At 35.4% G+C, this 12,650-nt stretch overlaps 1 protein-coding gene across 1 annotated transcript; it reads left to right on the top strand.

The window, feature by feature from the left end:
- Positions 1-2,964: 2,964 nt before the first annotated feature.
- On the top strand, positions 2,965-10,867 carry LOC140152437 (aquaporin-8-like). Its single transcript, XM_072174753.1, is given in 7 exon segments — positions 2,965-3,164; positions 3,166-3,305; positions 4,698-4,824; positions 5,637-5,732; positions 6,324-6,484; positions 7,658-7,792; positions 8,937-10,867. Coding segments are annotated over 7 exon segments (777 nt in total). The 5' UTR covers positions 2,965-3,092; the 3' UTR covers positions 8,983-10,867.
- Positions 10,868-12,650: the final 1,783 nt, after the last annotated feature.

Raw genomic sequence — 12,650 nt, 5'->3', positions numbered from 1 at the left:
AAGGGCATTTCGTGATCCACAGCCTCATCCCCCACTTTTCTCAAAAAAAAGTTGAGATTTTTATATCACTGGAAACCTCTGGCTACATAATGTTTATGTACAAAATATTTCTTGCAGATTAATTCGTTTAGCAAAGATAGCGTGAAATTTGAATTTCGTTCTGGTATACCAAAACGAAATTACAACGCATTGTCTATGGAGCAGTGTAATACACATAATCATGCATAACTCGCAAACGCAAAATCGGAATCAACTGAAATTTTGGGAATAGGCTTTTTTCGTGGATATGTACTGAAAAATGTCATAAAAAGAGGATGCTAGGATCACGAAATACTCCTTTAAATATCAAAAATATCAAGTTTTAAAGGGCGTCTCCTGCAATCATAACATTATGCCTTATATGTTAAAAAATAATTATGAAGCACAAATCACTTGGTTTTATCTAAAACAAACTCATATTGACCATAAAAACGAAAAAAAAAAAACAGTCGGCTCTCACCACGCGATATTCAAAACTCCAGCGCCGAAATTGTCTAAGTGTAATGACTTAATGGTTATTTGTTGAGAGACGGATGTTTTCATTTGTTTTTATGGTCACTATGAGTTTGTTTTAAATAAAACCACGTGATTCGTGCTTGATAATTATTTTTGTTACATATAAGGCATAATGTTGTGATTGCCGGAGACTTCCTTTAATGATTTGCCATAAAATTGGCATTATATGATATCACAAATTTCAAAAAATCTAAATAACTTGATATCATCAGGACATTCCTCGTTTTCAGAATGCAATTCGATGTGTTTGATTTGCTCTCATGTCCTACAAAAAATATTGTGCAAACGTTGTTATCTGCTCCATTAAAGTAGTATTTCGTGATCCTGGCATCCTCTTTTTATGACATTTTTCAGTAGATATCCACGAAAAAAAGCTTATTCCCAAAATTTTAGTTGATTCCGATTTTGCGTTTGCGAGTTATGTACGATTATGTGTATTACACTGCTCCATAGGCCAATGTTGTAATTTCGTTCTGGTATACCAGAACGAAATTCAAATTTGACAATATTTTTGCTTAACGAATTAATCTGCAAGAATTTTTTGGTACATGAATATTATGTAGTCAGAGGTTTCCAGTGGTATAAAAATCTCAACTTTTTTTTGAGAAAAGTGGGGGATGAGGCTGTGGATCACGAAATGCCCTTTTAACGCGATGCAAGAATAAAAATGTCAAAAGTGGCCCAACTTGTTTTCTGGACGATTTACTTCATTGAGCTTAGCGCTTGAGCCCGACCTAGTAAAGAAACTAATTTTAAGTTATTCTGTTAGCCACGATGTTACCGATTCCACTAATTTGTTTAAACATCATACAATAAACTTCATGACATTAGTGAACCTGGTGTGTACTTTCATCGAACTGTAGGTAATTAAAAATAATGACAAGTCAATTAAATAAATTTACGTTTACCCAAATAACTCAAACCAATTTGTTTTCTGATTAACATTTTATTAGTGAACCAGACGTGTGTACTTTCAACAAGTTGTCCTTACCAATACCATGATACATTGTATTAGGCCGACATTTGGAAAAAATGTAGATGAATATTAATTATGTTATTAAATTTAAGGCTTAAAAAAGTTGAGGTGTACGTGTAATAAATACATCAACGATGTTCCCATTTATTCTCTCTGCTTACACAACAATATTAACTCAATTTTGAGAAAGGGATTTTTAACACAAGTCTCCATAAACATAAATGACAGCCGGTGAAAAAATTTCATAGACCATCCAGGATTTAAACCTGGGACCTTCGGATCCGACCAGACCGTTGCTCTACCAAATAGGGGTCCAAGAATTTACCCTTGCGGTACACCTCAACTTTTACAATTTAATAACATAATTCATATACAATTTTTCCAACATTTTGTGTGAATATCTTTTCTCAAATTTAATAATATCTTATAAAGAAAATTTGTTGCTTTATACACTTAAAAAATTTACTTTGTTCTGAAATGATTGGGTTATTCATCAGGTCATAATGATGGAGGTTCATATGGCTCATTGGTGGCAGCACTTGCCATAGCAATTGCATTTCGGCAGGGGCGTAGCTAGTATTGATTTCTGGGGCTGATTTTGGATTTTTTTTCCCCAAAGGTGTACCTTTTCCCAAAATTTTTGACTTTTTGGCCAAAAAAGCATAAAAAACCTGGGTGTTTTTTTCGCTCGCTACGCTCGCACAGTGGACCTTTTTGGCGACCATCCCGTGACTATAACAAATTCGAAGTCATAAAGACATAACCATGAAACCATTTTTCATTTAAACTCCACTAACCTTTAGCTCTAGATTAACTAATTTTGGTTTATAAGTATATAGTTAATCTAAAGCTAAAGGTTAGTGGAGTTTGAATGAAAATTGGTTTCATGGTTAATGTTATGTCTTTATGACTTGTTTTAATTATTTTGTAGTTCTGGAAATAATTCTACAAACCCACATAATATTCCCCCGCTCTGATAAAACACTGTAGACATATTAAACTATAATGATTTAGATGATAATAATAATTAAATTACTGTTATTGCAAATCTATTTTGTTACAATACAGTTTTGGCTTTAGTATATCTATTTCCAATAGGCCCTCAGTGCCTTACAAATAGTTTGATCAATTTTTAGATATTGACTTTTTAATATTTAATAATAATTGGCAACAAAACATTCAAATGAAGTGTTTTCTAGAGGGCAATTGCGAATATAAACAAAACCATTTACATTGAAGTTAATAATTAATATATCTAGCATACCGCGCCAGTACTTCTTTCAGTGCGGGTGTGAATGTTTGTACAAGTTTGTTAGGTGACGCATAGAGGGACTCGTACAAATCTAGTCTAAATTATCAGTCGTTCTTTAATAACAGCAATCAAGCCTATCCTTATGTGTATTGTAATTAAGTATATTATCAGTTGACTGGGAAAGAAGACTAACTTTTCGGATGAAGCCGCGCTGTTAGTTGCTTTTCCATCAACCGATGCTGAAGCATTTTGTGATCTTTGGCGGAGTTTGTAAAATTTAACTTTGGTGGATAAAACTTAATCAACAAAATGGCAGATGAAAGGAGAAGAGGTTCGGACTCATCAGAAGACGAACAAAATGCTTGGGAGAAATTTGTGCAAACCTATATTTGCTGAGTTTATTGGGACTGCTTTATACACATTTCTAGCATGTATGGCTGTGACAGGATCAGGAATCTTTGGTATTGGTATCGCTCATGGATTTGCTATGGCAGCCCTATGTACTGGCTTTATTGAAATAAGGTACAAATATACACTTTTTGCTTTTTTTGGATTACTGGTGACAATATTTTGTATTTTGTGAGAGAAAAACAAAGGTAGGGCCTAACCGTCCCACGATGCCACTGATAAGATTAATGAACACAAGTTGACGGTCATCATTTTAAAACCACTAAATCTATTTTAAACGACATATTTGGGACGCTGTCCATTAATAAATTAACTTGATAATAGGTTTGAAGAAATATAATTACATGTAGTCTGTTCCAAAGGAGGATATATTCCTGACAATTTGTGTTTGCTCAATGCCTAACGATTGTAGTATTTTACTCATTTTGAACTTTGGACTCTGCAATGGCCGCATTAGTGATTGTGGCTATACGAGCAGTTCAAATACAGAGCAAATCTAACTGTAAACGAACATTTGTTTTGTGACTGTATGTGTCAACTTGAATTAAAAAATTAAAAAGTGATAAAAATTAACATTGGGAAAATATCAACAATTGAGTACTTCAAGACAATGATCTACGCTATCCAACCATTTATGCGATCTCGCGCTTTCGTGTTTCCTATTAGTATTTACGTAAGGTATATAGTTCTGATACAGGCCTAACAGACAGTATTTTCCATTTTGTGGAAAGAGACATGTTCCCGTTTTTCATGATAAACAAAACGAAATAATGTGTTTGCATTTTACGACGACTTAATGAATCTTTTTAAAATAGCCTAACAATTTTCGCAACAAAATGCCTCAATTTGTATAAGTAGCCGCATAAGTTTAGTCAATACAACCTCTGATACAACCCAATCATGCCAATAATCTGAGAATCTCAACGTTTGTGTTCATTTGTTTGTTAGCCATCTGAGCCAGCATGCTATGTACGTATTTGGGAAATCGTGGGCGGGTGTCTAACCGTGTCTTAGCCAATGGCGTCAATCCGTTTGGGGGCATTTGGCCTGAATTGTCAAACGGTGGATGAAAAGAATAAACAAATGGCTCATTTTGACAAAATGTGGGGGGGGGCATCTCTCCGGATCGACGCCATGGTCTTACGAAAGTGTCATGCAATCAGACATGTCTACAACAATAGAAAACATAAGAAAGTAGGCCTTATTGGTTTAATCTAAGACACGTCATGTGTAACCGTTTTTGAGACAATTCCCCGAAAAGTAAAGTCTTGTCTCCAAACTGTAAAACATGTAAGACGTGCCTTCATTTTGTGTCTTCTTGTTATGACCAGGGATCTGGCATGACTTGCTGAAGACATGTCTCAATTGCGCTGTATGTCTTATTTATGTCTATAACCAAGACAGAATGTTTCAAGCAGCTTCTATAATTTTGCCTGTTTAATTTGTTTATGTATATCCTTTTAACCAAATGCCAGTTTATTTTCTGCAATATTATTCTCCCTTTAGCGGTGGTCAATTCAATCCTGCTGTATCCCTTGCCTCTGTTCTTGCTGGTGGAACCCATCCTATTGTGGGACTCATCTACATACCAATACAAATCGTTGCCGGACTTGTCGGATCAGCTTTTGTCAAGGTAACACTAACACCTATAATGTCGATGTCTGATCACTGTGTTAGAACATTGGCTAAATAAACGGTTGGTTAAAACATTTTACCCAACATTGTGTAAATTTGACCTAATATTGGGTTATTTTCTGTAATTTACCCAATGTTTGGTACAATTGTACTCTGTTGGGTAACATTTTACCCAACATTGGTTGCAAAATGTTGGTTAAAATGTTTTACCCAACAGGTTTTTTACCCAGTGATCTAACAGTGTATAATAGTCCCTGGACAGATAAAAACATCCTATTTGGCAAACAGGGAATACAATTTGATGGCATTTTACAACTGTTCAAAGAGACAGTTTTTATTATTTCCCCTGAAAAATGAAAATATCATAAAATTTGACATGCCATTTTCTAACTGTCCCCTATTGCCAAATATGTTAAAAGCTAGGGCGGTTATCCTGCCCAGCATGCCCAGGGACGTATGATAATAAAAGTATATCCTCATAAATTTGTATTTATGTTAGTTGCTTCTTTCATTAAACTGTCTTTTTAAAATAATTTCTTGTATGAAGGTAAAGCAGCTCATCCATGTTTTAACGATTTGCCCGTTATGGATGCAATTCATCTGTACACTCTAAGAAAAAGGTTCCCGTGTGAGCTATCCTGTATCTGGAACCTTAAATAGTTATACAAAGAACTAAAAAGGGTTCTGCAAAGACCAGAAAGACGAGGACGAGGGTTATGTTAGGAAGACAATTACAGTTACAATTCCTTTGTTCAACAAGTAAGACAGTTAAGTATATGTAGGCTTGATTGCTTTTATCGTTATTTTTAGGCCGTTCTGCAGGAAGATACCTACAATGAGTTTGATGGAGGTGCACCCATGCTACGAGGCAACCGTCGTATTACACCATTTGATGAATATGATAAGGTAAACTTCTTGCACACCTGCAATCTGTATTTTAAATTTTGAAATGGTATGGAAAGTTTTGAAATAAAAATAATAATCTGGAAGCCTCATTCATAAATACGTGCAAACGGAAATAATGTGCAAATTCTTAAGAAATTCGCCTAAAAGAGTAAAACAGATAATACTTACTTAGCTATAGTAAGTTTCTTATTACATGTCTCCTCAAAAACTTTTGAATTTAAAGCAATTTTCTTCTTATTGAGGAAAACTGTAACATTGATCATCTCCGTCGAGGTCACTTGAATCAATAGATCTAATTCATTCTGACGTACCAAGACACAGTAATACCTCAATATGTCACATACATTCACCAAATGACCGTGTAATGTGTTGCGTACAACAACTCATACTCTACAACTTGAGGTCAAATTCTGAGCTATGATTAGTGAATGGGGGTTATTAAACTATGCCACTGACAATGAGACCATATTGCCTAATAGTGAATTAAACGCAATAACGTCCATCTCGATCTACTCCCCTGATGAAGATATAGGGGAGCAGATCGTGATTCAAGTTACTGCAAATTTAATTGTCAATTGATTTCATTTTCAGGTCAATCGTTGGGAATTCTCCGTGGTATCAGCCATTATTATTGAAATCTTGGTGTGTACTCTCATCTATTTGAGTTATCTCATGAGTAACGTGGACACCCGAACTGGTGTTAAGGACCCCATCTATTATGGATTTGGTGTGTCTGCTGGAGTACTCGCATCGTAAGTATTCGTCCTAATGAGCTATGCCAGTTGAAATCCATACATCCGCTATGGAAGACATGAAAGCGGAGTATAGTAGATATTTAAATGGAGTCACTCATTTAGATAACCCCATTTGAAATTCACACTCACTGTGTGGGAGATTAAGGGGGTACTATACCCCTGCCCAATTTTGTGCCTATTTTTGCATTTTTCTCAAAAGTTATAGCGCATTGGGGACAAGTAAGATATGTATAGTATAGGAGCAAGGACTAGAACTACTGCACTGGAAATTTTATTTCAGCACATACAACAGTTGTGGAGTTACATTCAAAAATGAGGGAAAACCAATATTTGATCAATAAATCAATAACTACTTGCTTTGAGTTGCTGAATTTTCAGTACAGTAGTTGTAGTCCTTGCCCCTATATAATATACATATCTTACTTGTCACCAATGTACTATAATTTTTGACAAAAATGCAAACATAGGCACAAAATTGGTCAGGGGTGTAGTACCCATTGGGGGGTGTATGGATTTCAACTGGAATAGCCTAATTGACGCATACGGCTGACTACCAGATTGGTATAAATCGTCCATATAATGCATAAACTTTGAAGTGCCTTCAGTGGCTCTGCAGCTCAAAAAGTCGTCGCCGTCGCCGTCAGAAGTCATTAAATACAAAGGGAACGGTTTATAGTTATTTAGGATTCATCAGTATGCGGTGACCAGTCCTGACATTTATTATAATCAATAAATCAAATGGCGATGCAACTTACCTCAATCGGCTGGACATTCGATTTTAAAATGCTTTTGGTAACAGTTTTGTTGAGTTCGAGACCCAGCATATTGGACTAACCTGGATTTGCTGTTATAATCCTAAATCAGTTAGGTATTCGATTTTAACGTGATTTTCGTAACGTTTATACCTATGTTGAGTTCGAGATCCATCATATTAGATAAGCTTGGATTTCCTGTTATAATCCTGAACCCATGTCTCTTTTGGATTTATTACATGCATCCAAACGATTGGTTAGCTAACGTCAAATAAGGTGTCAATTTATCGCATTTATATTAATTTTTCAGTAACAAGTAAAATAGCTTTTCTTAGATTTTAAAAGTTTGGGATTACTTTTAGAATGGTCTAATACCTTTTCTACTAAATATTTGTCGTGTGATTTGTTTATTTATTAGTTATTACGTTTCTGGTGGTGCTTTCAACCCAGCCGTTAGTTTTGGTGCTGCAATTGTATCTGGATATTGGCCAAATCATTACGTGTATTGGGCAGGACCTGTTGTTGGTGCCCTCATATCAGCGGCTTTGTACAGGTATGATAACAATTCGATTTTAACATAATTGCTCAGGTCAAAGTTGTTGTAAGGGGCTGTGCAATAAGTATGTGTATCCACGGGCTGGTAAATTCAGAAAATGGTCTGCTAAAAATCGCCCTCCCCCGGCCGTACCAAAAACGCTTAGCCCCCCTTTTGACGTACCAAAACTGTTGCCCCCCCTTTTTTTTTGACGTGCCAAAAAATCTTTGCCCCCCCCCCCCCTTAACAAATGCAAGATTTTTGGGAACCCGAATTTAAAACCTTAAATTGTTTTATCATATAATGCTAGCGCAGATTACAGATTCAATTAATGAAGAAACTAATTTTACGAAAACCAAATACTTGCACTGAGCCAATGGGTCAGTTCAAATGTTGATTTGGTTTTCTGTAACCCAAACAAAAGATTCGATATAATACAAAACACCTAGTTGTTTTGGTTTAATTAATCGTTAATAAGCACATCAATCAAACATGGTGACTCAACAATAGCTGTCATAATCTGACATTAGGCATTAACGAGATGTTTCGGATTAGCCATTGTTATTCATTACGAATGATTTGAACCAACCCAACCAGTGGGCACAGGTTATGATTTCGACGTTGTATGTTGTATCAACGTTGATTTAAACTTACAAATCCGCAACCTATTTAGCAACATCGAAATTTCGACGTTGTTTCAACGTTAATACAACGTCGGTGTGCCAGCTGAGCATTGTATCATACATTCGGGTACATGGCACAACTAGTCCGACACAACGATAGCCCGACAACATTTCTTATACATGTACTTAATAGGGGTACGTTGGGCTGAAAAAGGTGCGCTACTCCGAAAAAATATGCGTTAGTCCGAAATGGAAATCATTGCGGCGTGTCAGACTGAATCAGTTTATTTTATATTCAGACTAGTGGCGTGTTGAACTGAAGGGTACGCCTTGTAAATTCGAGTAATGTGCGTGGAAGATATGGAATGTTTATAAGTAGTAAATCTGAAATAGGTAACACGCTGTATCTTAATGTTAAATAACATTTCATCAATTTAAATCTAACATTCACGTACATACTGTAGTCAACAGTTCATCGAATTTCATCGCGTACTTGTAGTGTGTTTGAAAATAATTATTTGCTACCTTTGTATTTTCAGACTTCTCCTTGGTGATAGGAAGAAGAGACTATTATTCAAGGGTTAACAGAATCTTACCACATCGCTATCTACGAGTACACTAGTGTCACCAATTAGTGGGGTTTTTTGCCTCCTTTTAAAATAGAAATATGTTAAGTTTTCCTTCAAAATGTTTATACAGAGCAAAATCATGCTGAATATCAGATATAATTTTGCACAGGAATAATTTCTGTGGAAAAAGTAAATGCGAATGTATTTTTCTTGTATAAACAGAAGATGGTAGCTAGATTATGGTTCTGTAACATAGAGGTGTAACAGGTGTATCTTTTCATTACAAAGGAACAATCAGCTATTTCAAAACAACTTTTAAATAAATATACATGTATACTGCACACAAAAAGTATATTTTACAAGTAAAACAAAAATGATTTTTTGAAGACTATAAACCTAAATTACCATGTAAAGTAAGTATTATGGCAATGTTGTTCTGCATATTTTGATACCTCATTCGGCACGAATTATTCCCCTCACGTTATGCCAATTTTAATATTTAAAAAAAAACCCCAACACCCCAACAGAGCATTTAAAAGTGGCAACTTTTGCAATTTTCTCCTTCAGAACGATTCCCGCCGCCTTTTGTAACGGGCTCACAGCGGGACAGATTAACGCTCTGTCGTTGTACTCATAATTAGCGTGTTGTGTTCGGACAGAAAATGCTATGTAAATTTTGTCATTTTCTGAAATGTTCTCATTTTTTCTTTCAAATTGGTATAAGTTAGGTAAAAAAGTCTCCATGTATTAATTGACTGCTTTATTTCGTATTTAATTTTGGTATATCTTTAAGATTTGGCTTTCGTTTTAATTTAAAAAATACTTTTTGTGCGCATTATACTTTAAGTGAACATCAGCGTAAAGTTCGGCGCGCCGGGCAAGGTGGGCAAGGTGCCTCCTGACTCGAAATACTGGGACCGTTTTAGGCCAAACTTAGTAGTTTGGTTCATTTTTGCACACAGTTAGTGGGATACTTTCACAAGTTTGCCCCTATTGCGCGTTACACCACTTTATGTAAACTGTGCATTGTCCATTAAAATGTGGACCATCCATTTTGTAAATCAATTTGTCTTGACAAATCATTTACCCTGCTGGTGACAAACTAATATTCATATACAGGCAATTACTGTTTTCGAAAATGTTAATTTTCTATTTTAAAGATTTGATTTTGTATCGATTTGATTAAACACATTTTTTGTTGGTTATAAACTAAAACTGGAGATAAATCAAAACGGTAATAGTAAAGTGACCATGGCGCATAGGTATAAAGAATTTAATTTTCTAACAAAAAAAGGAGAAAGAATATCAATGCGATGTTATTTCCAGGCCTAAGTGAAATTGATCTACGTTAAAATGTATTTATTAATGGGAACTGAACTTTTGCTATTGCTTTGTATACTTGTATATATATTCTGCTTTGTAGTATAGTGATATGACAAAATAATTGCATAACAAGTCGTGAATAGTCATATATCTATATCCATGCATAAGCAAGTTTTGAGAATTGTGAAAAGGTATGAAGTGCGTTTGTAAAATGTAGAATAAATGGGCATGATTCTTAGTTATATACGTGAGCAAGTAATAGGCGTCTTTTAACGATCTGAAATTAGGACATTATGACGATGGAGGATGTACTTATACAGAAGAATGGTTTGGAACAGAAAAAATCTATTATACACAGCAGTGCTCTATATCAACTAGCGTTCTCATATTCTTGTGATGGAGGCTTCTCCAAATGGCTTCAATCACTGCTTATTTGGTAGGTTTTATCTGGCTTTCTCCAAATGATGAGAGATCTTTCCGTAAGAAAAAAATCCCAACTCTTGTTTGTAAATGTTCATCTATATACTTAATATCTTGCATAGCAGCCCGGGCATAGCAGTGGATATGAATGTTTCACACAGAACGAAATAAAATGTTATTTAGACACATTCTTATTGTATGTGTTTTATTTAAAGTATTTCGATTAATCACTTATATATATCTAGAATAATACCAATGGTATCGATGCCACTCTTTTGAAATGGTTTCGGCAAGCTTCAAAGAAATTTTACAAGGTTTCAATCATTCAATCAGCTATGTTTACCGTATATCGGTTGAGTTGGTTTAGCATGTCTTGAGATCTTTTATAAATAAATCTACATCTGAAATCTTAATCTTAATCTATAGTTTCAAAGACCACGGAGAGTGACACACACCCACACACAATTCGATAACTAGATACATTATACATTCTTCGATTTAACTTAGACAATACTATAGTTTTAAAACACACAAGATTCTAGTCTTGATATAGCCAATAGTTTAGTTTTACCAGTGACTGGCGATACACACAAAGTTCTAGTCTTGATATAGATAATAGTGTAGTTTTACCAGTGACTGGCGCCACACACAATATTCTATTCTAGACAATAGTGTAGTTTTACCAGTGACTGGCGCCACACATAAAATTCTATTCTAGACAATAGGGTGTTTACCAGTGACTGGCGCCACACATAATATTCTATTCTAGACAATAGGGTAGTTTTACCAGTGACTGGCGCCACACATAATATTCTATTCTAGACAATAGGGTAGTTTTACCAGTGACTGGCGCCACACATAATATTCTATTCTAAACAATAGCGTAGTGTTACCAGTGACTGTCGCCACACATAATATTCTAGTCTAGACAATAGGGTAGTTTTACCAGTGACTGGCGCCACACATAATATTCTAGTCTTGATATAGATAATAGTGTAGTTTTACCAGTGACTGGCGCCATACATAATATTCTATTCTAGACAATAGGGTAGTTTTACCAGCGACTGGCGCCACACATACTATTCTAGTCAACATAATTATAGACAATAGGGTAGTGTTACCAGTGACTGGCGCCACACATAAAATTCTAGTCTTGATATAGATAATAGTGTAGTTTTACCAGCGACTGGCGCCACACATACTATTCTAGTCAACATATAGACAATAGGGTAGTGTTACCAGTGACTGGCGCCACACATAAAATTCTAGTCTTGATATAGATAATAGCGTAGTTTTACCAGTGACTGGCGCCACACATAAAATTCGAGTCTTGATATAGACAATAGTGTAGTTTTACCAGTGACTGGCGCCACACATAATATTCTAGTCAACATATATAGACAATAGTGTAGTTTTACCAGTGACTGGCGATACAAACAAAGTTCTAGTCTTTATATACACTGCAAATTGGCCAGAACACATGGAACGCGTTCATTAATGTAACGGTTTTTTAACACGTCACATGACACGTGTTCAACTTATTTAGAGAACACTAGTGTTAATGTAGAGAACACAGGTGTCATTACCTCAGAACACTAGTGTAACGTGTTCTAATTCTTTAAACACTGGTGTTCAAAATTACTATCTATGAACACCTCGGACACATGAAAGAAATGTAACGGTTTTTTAACACATGACACGTGTTCAAACATTGATTTTCAGAATGCTGGTGTTCAACCTTTATTTATACATTTTCAAAATCTCATTACTCGACAATAAACAAATGCATGGTAATATAAACAAGATAATGGCAGTGTTCCGAAGAACTCCGATGAAATCCTAGAGTTTTCACCTAAGGCAAGCCCAAGGCTCGAACCCTCGCCGATCGTATCTCCCGACCGACACTTGAGCACAACGCCTTTTAAAACTGCTCGGCAGTTA

The sequence above is a fragment of the Amphiura filiformis genome, chromosome 5 (assembly GCF_039555335.1).
Source record: "Amphiura filiformis chromosome 5, Afil_fr2py, whole genome shotgun sequence".
Classification (NCBI taxonomy): domain Eukaryota; kingdom Metazoa; phylum Echinodermata; class Ophiuroidea; order Amphilepidida; family Amphiuridae; genus Amphiura; species Amphiura filiformis.
This window is presented reverse-complemented; position numbering and strand designations above follow the sequence as displayed.